Here is a 15,439-nt window from a genome sequence, read left to right as displayed (position 1 = left end):
GGGAATGGAAAGATGTCCAAACGGGAACCCATTCGGGTTCTCTCTCTCACCTCTGCTAGAGGGAGTATAGAATAAAATTACATGCAACGTATCCACCAACTAACCTAGAAGCACCGGGCTTCCCTTAATGGTGCTTGCGAGCTAGGAAGTCAAAAATACTGCTCAGCCGCTGCCGGCATCTCCTCGTGGAGCTGCTGCGGTTGAGCTGTTTAGCCTTTTCGTCGGAGGGTTCAAGCTGGTGTAGTTGGTAACTCTCTACACCCGGGCTGTCCAATGGCTGATCTAACGGTGTGGAATGCCTATTCATTTCTTCTGTCGCGGCCTTGCTTTGACGAGGCCGCGTTGTGTGACTTCCACCGTTGCTTTCAGCCAGACCATTTCCATTATGATCCACCTCGCGAGGGCTCGAGCGCAAACTATGCCTTTTGGGTCGGCCATTGGTTCCAGCAGCATGTCGATTGGTTCGTTCCATAAAGGCTGCACCTGTTGAATTTGAGCGCTTGGAAAGACTGCCGTACGCCGTGGACCGGTCAGCCTCTGCGTTTGGCTGAGAAGACAAACTATTTGGCATCGACATGCGGTGCTTCGAACCATTTGATGCTAGCCTTTCCGAACGATTATCCCTTCCAGCGGGTATCGGGTCATTATCGGCTCTGACTGCACATGGAGATGACTGTCGAGACGGGGCAAGCGCTCCGTTAAAAGTCAAGACTGAATCGTCATAAGTAAAGTTATGCGACCAACCTTCCCGGAACGCAACCCATATACTGGTGATGATAATCAACGTGCGGAGATTATCATCCGTTGTAATAACATTCTTGTCCAAAGAGGCGTCCATTTCAGAATCGTCGCTTATTACAGACATCGCAGACGTTGGCGACATGGGAAGTCCTGACGCATTGGGTATCGCGTACTCATCAAATACTTCCAGATGGTTACGGGCCATGGTAGCGATGACGGGGTGACGCCGGGTATTGGGGTTGATAACGCTGAAAGTGAATCGCTTCGTGTCTGCCTGCGGTGTCGTTCCGGGGGGTGCAGAAACGCGACGATTCCGTGCTCCGCGAAGAACCCATCGTAGGATCTGAATACCATTTTCGGTGTTTGCCACGAACTCGTACGATCCGTTCGGAAGAGGCGTTGCTTCCCACACCGGTCCGTCTTTGAGGCAAATCTCAGCCTTCCCTTTAGACAACACATCCTCCTTGAGCAGTTGACATATTGTTGCGACGACCTCCTGATGATCGCCGTGCTCCTCGTCTGAGCTGAGATACTTGTCAGCAATGTCCCCACCGGCCCGTTCATAGAGATCGCTGGTCACGACGATTAAATCATTTGAGCCCAATCTCTTTTTGCCTCGGAAAATGGTGGGAAATTTGCGCGATAATCTCGGTAAAAATACGGTCGATGGCAATACATCGAGAACGGGCAAGGGACGGGTGGTTTGCGATACTCGTTGGAGCTGCAGAAGAAGCTTGGGTCGGAGCCTCAGTCGCTTATGACGTGCATGGGACGCGGGGTGAGCTAATTGGTAGGATATTTTAGGCCGCGACGAGTGCTTCCTAACTGCCTGCGGGCGGGTGTCCCGAGACTGGCCAAGGATTGTCCCAGCAGTTGAGTACTCTCCATCGCTCGAAACCACCGATGCTACCGGACTCGCAGACATTGCACGCAGGGGTCCTTTGTGGGATCGATCTACCTCTGAACCCTTATACCGGCCATAAAAACTTCCCAATCCCATAGTCGGCAATGTCGCAAATGAAACTGTCGGTGGAGAGGAATGGCGATTTAAACTCCCTGACGGGTGCGACGCGGGTTGGGGGCCAGTGTCGTTCTCGTGAGCTGCTGCTGCATCTGCTGTCAGGCCTAGATTGAACAGCATGTTTATTTCATACGATGCGAAACCCTCTGCGACCGTCCATCAAGGCGAGCATTGACAGTCAATAAACAATGGCGGACTAAACAAGGTTATATCTCACGGAGATCGCGGGCGCCTCCGGTCGATCACTTGTCCTTCAAGCTATATGCGCAATGCGGGCCGACAAGGGAAAAGAGGATAGGGAGTGTGTGAAAATAGAGCAAGGGACGAAAAGAGAGAGTAAGATAAAACGAAGTGAGATTTCTGGGGGGCGTGACCTGCACAACAATTGTTCTGAGTTGTAAAACAGAAGAAGGCTGAGGGAGGAGCGGAAGAAGTAGAAGATGAAGAGTATGGTTTGGTGTGAGCCTTTGAGGTAAGATGGACCAAGAGCCAAGAGTTTCTAACGTTGTACAACGGGAAGTAGATATCGTAATGCGCAACACAACTACCGAGGGGAAATATGCAAGGGAGAGTTGAAAAGTAGGGAAAGACGATGTATGTATGTAGACCGTGTGGGTGACCGAAGCCTTAATATTCAGGTACGGGTAAGTGGAAATGTAAAAACGAGTGGATGAAACGGAAGGTAAAATAATGAGAAAAAGAAAAAGAAAAAGAAAGAAAACTTGTGTGCATGTCAGGTTGAATGGAGTCAATATAGTAGCGGTCAAGTAATACGATCAATCATATCCCAAAATAAAAAGAAGAGTCATAATAATTTACCATTAGTTCCACTTTTGCTCAAGGATGAGAAATAAAAATACTAATCATCATATCTGCGTCTCGGAGAGGGTTTCCATGGAAGCTCCGCCGCCAGAGCTCCAGAGTTGAATGCATGTACCTCATCCTTGTACACAGAATGTACTGTAACCATCACTCCTACTAGCAAAAACCCGACAAATGCTAGATTTGCATGATACCCACAGTAGCGGAACTTACCTTTGAGGGGCGATCCATGGCAAATTCGTCTGTTCAACTCGTCTAGACGGCGATCTTCGGGACTAAACAACGCCCGAGGCTCCAGTACCGCTAGTAATCGTTTCCGAGTCCCGTAACTTTCGGTTCTTCCCTCTCGGTTCTTCCCTCTCCGTCATCCCATTTTCCAATAAATTATTGCTCTTTATTTTCTTTTCTTCCACCTACCTAGTACGGAGTAACAAATTCCATGCTAAGTAATACACCCTCGCAAACATTCCTGTAATGGAAGTGCTCACCAAGTACTATACTAGTTCTCCTTTCCTCGGGCGTCGGTCACTACCTTATACTACCCGCTTACTAAAGGCCTACTGACAGTTCGGTACTCCCGTGCTCCGGACTCCAGTTCCTACTTAGTTCCTACGGAGGTCCGAGTTTCCGACCTGCCGGCCAACCCAAATATAATACGATACGTCCATCCATGGATATGACTCTTGGCCTTAAGGCAACCGAACCTTACGCTTCCAACTCAGAGTCAAGGCAATCCTTCAGGAATTCAAATATCTTTTCTTCTGTTTCCCCAACAAGTGGTAAAGCTTACTTACCCCACCCCTGTACGGGATTGATAACGCCCCGGAGTTTCTTTTCTCCAAGTCTATGATGCTATACATAGAGTACACTTCCAACACGCGGGCTCTTCTTGGCCAAAAATGAAATTAACTGGCCTTGGCATAAGTCAGTTAGTTTGTATGGAAACACCACCCCACTACATATATTGGTGGTGCGCTCACTTCCAGACTCCTTTTTATTTTAGTGGGGTTGGGTTATTCTTCTCTTTCTTCTGAGCATTCGAATAATCAGAAGGGTCATCATAAGTATAAAAATGATCTGAACCCATGTGACAAAGCCCTATCACGATCTTCCCCACTGGGTTTGTAGGAACGTTGATGTATACGATCATATCATAAGATGCTATCGCCACCGACAAAGAAATCGGTCGGACTCTTGATATCAAAAAGGACACGCTTAATACATAGATGTAATGCTCAGTAACGGTACGTACGTATCGGTCATTGTGGGTGCCACATTTTGCACACGTGATCCAAAACGGGGGCGTGCAACGTTGTCTCGTCTGGTTTTCATGAGAATTTTAGTTTAGTATAGACTAGATTAGTTTCTAGCTGCACTGAAGATTTCTAGTCGCTATCCATCTGAGGGATATATTTCTTTACTAGGAGCTCCTCCGTACTCTCCTCGGAATCGGTCCGTCAACTCCGTCGGTCTCGGGATAGTTATCGTAATCATGGATAGGGTGAGTGATACTCATAGTCACTTTATTGCCTCCCCAAGAGTTGCGAAGTACTATCAGCTTCTAGATAGTTCAAGGATAGATTGAGGATAGTCCTAGAACTATCATCTTTCAGGCACTGATTTCTCACTTTGACAACTAATTCAGTTTCATGATTTTCCTTTTCGTTTCCTTTCTTTATTCTCGAGAGTTGGAGGGGTTATATTCCGGATCCGTCAGTGGAATGGGGCTTTTTTCGTAGGGCTGAATCGCGGGTTGATCCCAAGGTAGGGTTTGTTGTGCTACTAATTGGTTTCCAGAATTCCAGGACAAATCCATTGGAAAAAATGACAAAAAATTTTTTTCATTGAATTTCCTACTCATGTCACCTCTCAGAAAATGATGACATAGCCACGTACTTTTTTTTTTCTATATCAACTTAGTTACTCCCCTTTCTATTATTCAGCTCGTCATGATCCGTCATGGTGGCAACTGCAAGGGATTTCAACTAGTTGTCATTAGTTTGTTAATCTGTTACATTAGTTTAGTTATGCATCGGCATGCTGAAAAGTAATTAAGTATTAGTATGTATTACCTGCCGAAGAATCCGATTCCCCACTTACCGTTTCGACTTCAACATCATCATCAGTTACTAGACAAACTAGAGTGGCCAGTTCAAGCAGGTACCTCGGCCTATGACCCCGATCATTATTATCTATCATCGTATTTTATTCTGTTTTCATTTTACCTACCCTATTTGTGGACCCTTGATTCATGAGCGCAGAAAAACCCCGTAGAGAAATTTATGCATTGCATAAGATGGAATAAAGCAGTTCTAGCTTAATACTATTCCTTAGAGAGGGGTTTATTATCACCGATCCCCTCCGATCTTACCTGGTATGTATGGGTTCTAGACTGGCCTTATCCCGTCCAGGACTCTTGAATCCCAACGAGCCCATTTAGAGTCTATCCCTAGCCTTTAGGTTATGGAAGGTTCTTCTCTTCCTGGTTATTATTGCCTGTCCAGGACCCAGTTATGATACCTCAACGGGGCTAATTCCTTACCAAGAGCTCACGTCGCCTAGTGTCAAATCAAGCGTCACTAAGCATGTACCTTTCTCATTCCTTGTAAAGCTTGTTAGATGGGATTCTATCTTCTTTGTCCATATTGTTCAGGATGACTATGTTTTTGAACAGGAATGGGCCTTTGGCTATGGCTACACCAAATCCTTGCCTTCCTAACCTCTGTTATATGCCCCTCTCCTCTTTCTAGACTAAGCCGCTGCTAATTGCAGGCAAAGCCCTCCCTCGGTTGAATGGCTCGGGTGGGGTGACCAAAGTTGCCCTTGTTGCAATTGCCCTCTCCCATCTTACTCATTATCTTTCAGTCTTGGCCTTATACAGGCTTTCTATCAATGTATTTGATCATGGCAACACCTCAGGGAAATTGACCAGTTTCCTCTCCTCTTCCTTGCATATCATCTGCCCTGCAGGGGCGTTCCTTTCCGCACCCTATGGGGAATCCTTATTCTCCTTCCTCAACATTACTGGGTTTTATATATATTCATCCTCCCTGCTTGATCTCAAGAGTGGTAAGCGGATATCCGGTGGTGCTAAACTTTTGTCAGCTGCTGCGCTATTTTCAGTAGCTACAGCAGTCCGCAGCAATGGGATCCTCAGTGGAGTCTTGTTCATATATGATGCACTCCAACAGCTGCACAGAATTATCTCCCAGGGTGTATCTTGGGATACCTTGTTCCGTCTTAGTGTCATTGTGATCAATGTGAAGTCTGACCAGCCTTTGCGGCCATGGTGTGAACAGCTCATACCTAGTATCTATGGCTGGGTTCAGGTTCATTACTGGTCAGTGGCCACCTTACTGTGACCTAGGAGCGCTCGATTACTGACGTTTTCGCGGCAGGAATGTGGGATTTTTACGGTACTGGACGCTTGCGAATTTACCTCTTTTCATAATGGCTTTTCCTATGTTATATTTACTCTGTCACTCTTCTATCTGGGCAATTAACACGGCAACATTATCAGACACTGCAGCTTCGTTGTTGACACGACTTGCTGCGCCCAATGGATTACTTGCAGCGATGGCTTTTACTAGCTACCATGTCCAGATCATCAACCGGATATATTCAGGGTATCCTCTCTGGTATTGGTATCTTGTATGTCAAGCTTTGGGCTATGATAAACAGCCTGACATCAGTTTTAAACGCAGCCGGACCTTTTCAATTGCCGTACAAGGGATGGTAATCTATGCACTTGTCCAAGCGATCCTTTTCGGATCCTTTCTGCCTCCAGCTTAGTCAACCTGTACTATCTAGAAAGTTTAAATTGAATACGAGAATTAATTTCACATTCTATTCATGTTTCCCTAATACTAATGTATCCGTGAAGTGGCTATGCTTATGTGACTGCTTACGAATGGGATAATACTAGTCATTAGTTAATCTAGAGACTTACAGATTTATATATAATTTTAGGTGTTTTGGGTTGCGGGACGGAAATAGGTTAGTGTCTTTTTGCTGAAGTTAGGCTGCGGTGCAGTTACGTGGAATTATGTCATCAGTGATCGGACAAACTTATGGAACTTCATTCTCTCTCTATCAACTGTTACTCATGAGCTTCAACTGAATTATTTTCCCCCTCAAAACGTCCAAGGTAGTGAGATATTACACCACGGAGAGCTCTCGTGACGGATTGTATTGTCATCAAAGATCTTTCATATTATTTGTATTAGTTCTTTTCCTTCGTCCCGAAGCTGTTCACCCGGTCGTCCTACTAGCCAAGACCCTTGCTGTCGCCCATGCGAACATAATTGGTAGTAGGTCACTCTTTGTCATCGACCTTTACAGCTGGACTTTGGGCTACAATCTTCATGTCCAATGTAAGTATATTCAAAAAAATTTTCATGCCTGTCGACGTACCGCCATGGTTTACGTTCTGGAACGAATGTAATTAACTCCGAGTCCTTTAGAGCTCCTTAGAACCTTCCACTTCCCCCTACACCGGCACCATCGTGATCATCGATCACTTTGCTTGATTATGGATCAATCAGGCGCAAAAGCCATTCTAACATCGGAAAATTTTCATAATGCGCACGACTTATCGCGAGCCACCTCACCGGACGGGGACCCTGCAGGGTTGAACGGGAATGGCGAGGCCAAGGCACGAGTCCGCCCTCGCACTTACCCTTATTTCAAATATCTACCATATCCGCTCGAAGATGAAACTGAGAGGGAACGAAGCCTACGAGAGATATTAACTCAGCTTTACATTGCGGTGGAAGCGGGAGATTTCAATCCCGGTGCAGTGCACTGGACACGAGAGCTTAGAGGATGGCTATCACTCAAATTTGATCCTACCCGTAAGGATCGGATTAACCTTGTGAGGTTATACTATGAGCTCTCGCTTGCCCCAGGCATCGATCCCAATGTCTCGGAGCGATTCGCTAGCATGTTTATGCTCCTTACGAAGTGAGCGAGACTTCATTTTTAACGCCGACCATTGTTGATCGTGATGCTAATATGAACACAGACGCAAGCATTATCTGAGACCTGTGAAGGATCTGACTTTGGATTGGAAACCTCTTTACAGGGAACTGAAAGCGTTTGTGTTGCCCACAGAATCTGGTTTGGTACATTCGACGAATCTCAAGAGGAATGTCAAGACCTTGACGAAGCTCTGCGCGTTCGTCCAGTTGTACATTGACCCATGTGAGCTGCCAGCCATGTTGGAAGAGTTTCTTCCTCATTATACTACGTCTTTCTCGGAGGGTGCATTTGTCGTAGTAGGACTGATTAATTTACTACTCCCGACGTCACCTCCGCCCGAGACCAGGGAAGATCTCCTGCCACACCATTATCTGCCAACATACTTTCATCTTTGGTCTTTAGTCAGTCGGTCAAAGACATTCGATACTACCTTCCTTGACTTCCTTTCGCGGCTGGCTCGTGATTCATTACCCGCTCCGCACATAGCCTTCTCGGAGTTTGGACTTTTCACAAAGGAACAGTCGTCCCTCATCTTCACGGCTATCCTAAGATTGTTGGAGATCCCTGTTGGACAGTCAACTTCTCCTTACAGTGCACTTGTAGATATCTCGTCCGGGCTAGGCATCATGCTTGACCGGGATACAAGGAAGCATCCAGTGGCGCATCATATTGCCAGATGGGTCGTGATGTCGCTCTCTCCCGCATGCCTTGAAGCTGAAGAATCGATCCTGACTCAACTAGAGGGCCTTATACAGGCCGTGGAAACTTTCTTCCATCCATCTAATTCTGGCAGTTGGACGAAGACCTTGTCGCAGCTCGTCTACTACCTTGCCGACTTTTTTGTTATGCGTTGGAATCGAGAGCAAAGTGGAGAGATGGAAGTCCCAGCGGAGCGGAGACTAACAGAACCTCTGAAGCGTCGTTTTGTACTCTGTCTTCGTGACGTGATATTCATGGGTATCTATGCTAAAAGTGGTACGGCAATGAGCTTCTCTTTATCTACGCTGCAAAGTTTGGCCTTTTTGGAGCCGCACCTTATTCTTCCGGGAGCTTTGCAACGCATCTATCCATCCCTTCAAGGGTTAGTCGAAGTTCACCGCACGACATCTTCGCTCCGCGCCCTTCAGGTTCTTTCACGGATCATTTCACGCACGAAGGGATACCGGTGCCATATGACCACTCTCTTGGGACTTGCCTTACCTGGTGTTGATGCCAATGACCTCGAGAAATCTCTACATGCTTTGTCGTTCATCCAGTCTGCTTGTTATAATATACCATTGGCCGACCTAACACAAGGGAGGGAAGACGTGAATTGTAACATGCTGGCGATGCAGTGGATTACAGGTGAAATGGAGCGAATGGAAGAGGAGGGTGTTGAGGTGCAACTGAACTACGATCGAGATCTGGATGATGAGACGGAAGAGATGATTCTTCGTTCTTCAACCTGCGGCTTTGGTGACTTCATCATATCTTTTCTGGGACGAGTCTTTACCCTTCTAGAGAATCTACCAGACGTGAGTAGGGTTCGCAACGGTTCTCCCGAAGAGAACATTGTGAACACGCTTCCTGCCACGTTCATGCCGCTTTTGTCGTCCCTCTCCCCGGAGTTTTATGACATTGCCTTGTCCAAGGTTGTAGACTTTGTGTCCAACCACGTTATCCACCAAGCCCGGGATGCAATGGCCTTTATTTGTAACTCAATTTGCAAGGTCAATCCAGAGAAGGCTCTGAAGCGATTTATCCCGGTGTTGACGCAGGCCATTCGTACTGAAATTGACGACAATGGTGCAGGCTCCACCAGGACGACTGGAACAGATGTCCTTCCTCGAGACCGTGGCTTGGTTTGGAACGTCAGTATGCTGAGCATGTGCGTTGTCCATGTTGGGGATGCTGTACTGGCTCACAGGAAAGAGCTGTTTGACATTGCCGTGTATATGCAACAGAAGTGCAGGGGCATACCTACCGTTCATATCTCAAATTTTGTGCATCACCTTCTGCTAAACCTCACGGGCACTTATACTTCGGATTACTCTTTGTATGAGCCTGCTGTCGCTGCTCAGGGCGTGCAGCCCGAACTTTGGAGCTATCAGCCGGATCCGAATAACCTCACCGTAAAATGGCATGTGCCAAAACGCGAGGAACTTGGGTTTGCAGTTGATCTGTTCAAGAGCCAGGCCGATAATGCTTTGAAGCAACTGATGGATCTCACTAATGGGTCATCCAGCGTCAAGCGAGATGGTATTGGTAAGGAATGGTCGGATGACGTTACTAGGAACTTGGTTCTACTACGGCTTATCCTTTCTGGTATCTCTGTGCTGTTCGACCCCAAAGCTGCGTCACAAACGAAAGCAAAAGGAGTGAATGGGTCATCGAAATCGTCGAGTGATATTGATATGACTGACGGCGAAGACGCTTCGAGTGGTAATGACCTGCACGATGAAGACTCCGATTCATTACTTGACAGCTCGGATGATGCTACGGTCAGAGAAACATTTTCATACCCTACCGGCTATCCACTGCAGGAGACTGATTCAATGTACACTACCATCCATGAGATCCGGGAGAGAGCAGGCTGGGTTCTTCATGAAGTGCATAGGTTCTTGTCCGACAAGCAAGAAGATGATGTGCCCTGCTTCAGTGCTCTGTACTCAGCTTATCGATCATGGTTTGTCGATGTTGGTATTGAAAGGTCTGCTCATGTCCTGGACAGGGTTACGCGTCTCCTCGCTGCAGACATTCATCCTTACAAAATGAGTGGTATCCGCAAAGACTATCCTCGTCCACTGTTAGTCCGAAGAGCCAATGTCTACCATTTACAGCGCCTGAGGCACAATGCAGCACCCCGGCGACGATCTCAACTAGATGAGCTACTGCTTCTGGATATCGCTGAATCTTGCGTTTCCCTATACACGGAGACTCGGCGTAATGCTCAAAGTGCAGGGGAGTCCGCTCTCAAGGCTGTCTGGGGCTCTCGCCTTCTTGTTATCCCGCCATTAATCAAAGCCCTGCAGAAAGGCATTAGAGAAAACGATCATGCTCGGATTAAAGGCGCATTATTTTCTTTACTCCTGAGTAGCGTTGCGAAGACTGTGGGACGTCATTGGAAGTACGCCCCTACCTTGGTTAGAACTTTCATCGACGCAAGTGCAGTGGACAAACCCTCCGTACAAAGAATATGTTCGGGCGCAGTTTATCAGATCATGGAGTATGGCCGTGCGATGGAAAGGATGGCCATTCTTGACCGGAACATCGTTGAAACGATCGCTCCTAAAAAGGATGTTCAGGATGAAATTCTGCAAAAGCGCAAGGGTATCAACAGTAAGCGGGCCCTCATTGAGAAGAAGAAAGCCGACCTGGCCGAAGAATTGGTGAACCTAGCCAGAGTTTCGCATTGGAAAGTTGCCAGCCGGGCGGCCACCATCGTAATCACCATGGGTCTCAGATTTGATTACGTCGCAAGTGAGAACCTGATAGAGCTTGTAACTCAAGGATCTATCGATGATCATCCTGGATTGCGCGGCATGTATTCTCAAGCTCTCATCGCCTTGTTCACCATGGTAGATGTCAGGGCTATCTGCAACCATGAGTATAAAAATTATATTTTGGGCCATCAACACTTCCCTTCTAAGATCAACGTGGTTACCAAACGATATAGTGAGGGCTGGACCGAGGAGTATCTATCAAGTTTCGCCAAACCAGAGGCAGAATACTACGTTGATCATGATTTCCCAGGATGGCTTGTGTGGGCCGACAGCATGCCTGCATACAAGTCAAATGTCGAGCGTGACATCGAATATGACGAGACCGAGTGGAAAGTGCGTACTCACATGGGTAAACTGTTTGATCGAGCTTGGTTCAACAAGTTCTTCATGTACTTGAAGCAGGAACCACGGGACCCCAGCGCTGATAAGTTCCGTATGCCCTGCGCAATGATGCTCCTATACGCCTTTGAATTGATGCTCCGAGACGGACTTTCTGCTGCTACATTCAAGGACATCCAAGAAGAAATTGAAGCTGTTTTTGAAGATGGTAGCGATAAACACCAACACAGAGCCACTGCGGAGATTCTTGGTGCCCTTATAAGTTCTGTCGCTGATACAAGTGTGGAGAAACGGACACTTGTTTGGGAATACGCTTTCCCGATTGTGCGTAAGATTTTCACTGATGGATTGACTCCGGAAAACTCTGGTTACTGGACGACGTTTCTTCATATGATCCTTCAATGCCGTGATCCACGAAGAGCATGGCCTTTGGTTGATTGGCTCGCCAGCTTCCGGCTAGATATGTCGACGAATGCTGCTTTCAAGGAGAGCTCCAAGATCAATTTACTTCATCAATCTATCATAGATGCGGGGTGGCATTTTCAACTTGAAAAGCCTATAGTTAAAGACTTCCTCTCGCACCTTGACCATCCATACAAGGGTGTCCGCGAGGCAATGGGCCAAACAATCGCCACGATTTATCGCACACGGTATCATGAGTCATATACTGACGTCAAGAGCCTTCTTACAGCTCAGGAGGCAGCGTCATCTGTGGGTACATATCCGTATCAGCCGACTGAAGAATTCACCAAGACGATACACGGTATCTTTGGCCAGATTGAAAAATGGCGGCACGAAAGGACGCCAGGTCAGCAGACACCGTCATCCTATACTTCAGGGTGCAAGACAGTCCTCCTCTGGCTTGATTCCACTCTCTCGTCTTACGAGTGTACGCAGTTGGTGCCCTTCTTCCCAGATGTGTTCACAGGACAGCTTCTGCATATGATGGATGTAAAGGAAGATCCAGAGCTTCAGTCGCTAGCATATCACGTCTTCCGCCATCTACCCAACATTCCATACCCCGCTGAGCAGAACTCCGGATTTATTCAGTCGCTCATCCACATAGGAAAGACGTCCCCCTCATGGCATCAACGTCTGCGGGTTATGATCAACATTCAAATCATTTATTTCCGCCGGCTATTCCTCCTGTCTGTCGCTGATCGAGACAAGCTTTTCGAGTGTGTGGCAAACATGCTAGAAGATCCCCAGCATGAAGTGAGGGCTGGAGCATCTGCTACCTTGTCTGGGATGATTCGTTGCTCACCCGTGTCCTTACGCGAGGAAATGATCCGCCGGTTCATGCAGCGATTTTCGAAGATATTGATCAACAACCCTCTTCCAAAACGGCCCAAGATCCTTCGATCTGGCTTGTCAACCCCAGTCTCATCCGGGGCCGGCACGCCAACTCCTGAGCATGCTCGACTTATTATTACGAGACATGGTTCAGTTTTAGGCCTCGGTGCGCTAATCCAAGCATTCCCGTACAATAGTCCGCCGCCCACGTGGATGCCTGAAGCCCTGGCCACATTAAGCGTTCGGGCTGCAAACGATCCTGGCATTGTAGGCTCAAGCGTCAAATCCATTATTAGCGAGTTCAAGAAGACCAGACAAGATACTTGGCATATTGATGCGAAGGTTGGTGGCTATTCACGATGAAAAGGAAAAGTACTTTTATTGAGCTGACACTATCTAGGCTTTTACTTCGGACCAGCTCGAAGACCTCTCTGGAGTACTTTGGAAGAGCTATTTTGCTTAGACTTCAAGGAAGATGATAGGTCCCGTACAAGCATATAAGCACGATCCAGTCAAGACTTATGCCACGTATGTAGGAATGCTGCAAGATACTGGTCGTTCTCTGTGTGGCAGTATGTGAACTGAGAATCCCTAGAACATTTGGTATGGACAATGTACTGAGTTTGATGGAGGGGTAATTCTTAATGTAATGCTTCACTTTGTTGTTTGATGTAAAGTTTTGGGTGGTACTTTTTGACTTGGACACACATATACCATAGTGCACAGCGACATCCACTCGAAAAGCATTTCTGAATTTTATTGCTTTGCCTATTAATACATGATTTGCTGCGGAAGTTCCGACCGATTGCTGGACATGGGTGCCGCCGCTTTTATACTAAGGACAGACAGTATTATTGTCTATGGGGTCACCCTTGCCATAGGAGCAGGAAAACTGAGCTCGCGGATTGCAACATACCGGTACCCCGGTCAACAGCGGTAGAAACCCAAATTACCAAAGTAAATAGCAGTATCATTAGTTTAAGTTGACACTTGCTTTCACAAGATACTGTTCGCTAGTTTGTAGTCCAAGGTCTATAACAAACTTCAGTTAACGTTAGTTAACTAACTAGTTAAGTTAGTTAACGTAACCGGTAAGCGACCCGCACCTGTAAGCAACCCGCACCCCAACCGCGTTTTCTACGCGCCTCAATTTCTTAGGTGATTCAAACATCAGCCATACCACCAAAAATGCCTAAATCCTCAAAATCACGCGTTGAGCAGGAAGGCAGGATCCTACTGGCTATATCGGCTTTAAAAAATAATGAAATTTATGGCGTTAAGAAGACAGCTCAGACATTTAATATACCTTTTTCTACCCTACGTGATCGCCTAAAAGGAGTCTCTTTTAAAGGCGATACTCGTGTCAATACTCATAAATTGACTTCTAGTGAAGAGGAATCGCTTAAAGAATGGATTCTATCACTAGATAAACGTGGAGCATCTCCTCGGCCTACATATGTACGAGAAATGGCCAATATCCTGCTTTCAAAGCGTGATACTACTTCTCCCCCTACTACTGTAGGGGAGAAATGGGTATACAACTTTACCAGATGTACACCTGAGCTTAAAACCTGCTTTGCACGTCGCTATAACTATCAGCGTGCTAAAGTAGAGGATCCTAAGGTCCTAGGTGCTTGGTTTAAGCAGGTAAATGAGGCTATTCAGAAGTACGGCATAGCTTCTAATGATATATACAATTTCGATGAAACAGGCTTTGCAATGGGCCTAATTGCTGCAGCCAAAGTTATTACTAGGTCTGATGTGCCAGGCAAGCCATTTTTATTGCAGCCAGGGAACCGGGAATGGGTTACTGCCATAGAATGTATATGTTCTAATGAATGGGCTCTACCTCCCTGTATTATTTTTAAAGGCAAGGTACATATGGAGGCTTGGTATGAGGACAATAAGGTTCCTTCTAATTGGAGAATCGAGATTAGTCCTAATGGCTGGACAAGCAATGATATTGGCCTACGTTGGCTGCAGAATCATTTTATACCTCTTACTACCGGCCGATCTGTGGAAAAATACCGTCTACTTATTCTAGATGGCCACGATAGTCATCTAACGCCTCAATTTGATCAGATCTGCGCAGAAAATGATATTATACCAATCTGTATGCCTGCGCACGCTTCTCATAAGCTTCAACCGCTTGATATTACTGTTTTCTCGCCTTTAAAACGCGCGTACGGAGACCTAGTTCAATCTAAGATGCGCTGCGGACTTAATCATATTGATAAACTTGATTTCCTGAACGCATATCCTGAGGCCCATACAGAGGCCTTTACCAGCAGCAATATTTATAGTGCTTTTAGAGCTACTGGCCTAGTTCCTCTGTCTCCTGAGTGCGTTCTATCTCAGCTGACAGTTCAGCTTAAGACTCCTACACCTCCGGGTAGTAGACCCAGCAGCCAGGGCAGCTCAGCGCCTAAAACACCTCATACAGTCAAGCAGCTAGAGAAGTCGGAATCTAGCTTTAAAAAACTGCTTAAGAATCGGTATTGCAGTCCTGATTCGCCTATTAAAACTTGCCTAAATCAAATAATAAAAGGCGCTGAACAAGCTTTCCATGATGCAACGATATTGAAGCACCAACTTGAGCAAAGTCAGGCTGAAAATGAAAGACAGATTAAAAAGCGAAAGCGCTCTACTAAACAGATTACTTTTGAGGAAGGTATATCAGTATCTGAAGCCCGAATTCTTATAGAGCGCCGAAATCAGGCAGATGAAGCTATACAGGCAGATAGGGCTCTGCCTACTGAAT

At 46.6% G+C, this 15,439-nt stretch overlaps 2 protein-coding genes across 2 annotated transcripts; one reads left to right on the top strand and one right to left on the bottom strand.

Annotated features, from left to right (window-relative positions):
• Window positions 1-124: 124 nt before the first annotated feature.
• Window positions 125-1,882, bottom strand: BDW43DRAFT_295828 (uncharacterized protein; the record flags this gene model as incomplete). The annotated part of the gene is made up of 1 exon (XM_032044116.1): window positions 125-1,882. The coding sequence occupies one exon, from the start codon at window positions 1,880-1,882 to the stop codon at window positions 125-127; it is 1,758 nt and encodes a 585-aa protein (XP_031906186.1).
• Window positions 1,883-6,670: 4,788 nt separating this feature from the next.
• Window positions 6,671-13,617, top strand: BDW43DRAFT_257717 (proteasome activator BLM10). The gene is made up of 4 exons (XM_032039911.1): window positions 6,671-6,957; window positions 7,048-7,546; window positions 7,608-13,020; window positions 13,079-13,617. Exons 2-4 carry the CDS (start codon window positions 7,116-7,118, stop codon window positions 13,139-13,141), a joined length of 5,907 nt encoding a protein of 1,968 aa, XP_031906185.1. The 5' UTR covers window positions 6,671-6,957; window positions 7,048-7,115; the 3' UTR covers window positions 13,142-13,617.
• The last annotated feature ends 1,822 nt before the right edge of the window (window positions 13,618-15,439 follow it).

This window comes from Aspergillus alliaceus (genome assembly GCF_009176365.1).
Source record: "Aspergillus alliaceus strain CBS 536.65 unplaced genomic scaffold BDW43scaffold_1, whole genome shotgun sequence".
Classification (NCBI taxonomy): domain Eukaryota; kingdom Fungi; phylum Ascomycota; class Eurotiomycetes; order Eurotiales; family Aspergillaceae; genus Aspergillus; species Aspergillus alliaceus.
The sequence above is the reverse complement of the archived record's forward strand: the minus strand, read 5'-3'. Positions and strand labels throughout refer to the sequence as shown.

What these genes read in the sequence shown, in the direction of transcription:
- BDW43DRAFT_257717 (XM_032039911.1), top strand. Translation starts at nt 7,116, where the DNA reads ATGGATCAATCAGGCGCAAAAGCCATTCTAACATCGGAAAATTTTCAT. An exon ending in ATGTTTATGCTCCTTACGAA is followed by an intron (nt 7,547 to 7,607) that starts GTGAGCGAGACT and finishes ATATGAACACAG; the next exon opens with ACGCAAGCATTATCTGAGAC. An exon ending in CTTGGCATATTGATGCGAAG is followed by an intron (nt 13,021 to 13,078) that starts GTTGGTGGCTAT and finishes GACACTATCTAG; the next exon opens with GCTTTTACTTCGGACCAGCT.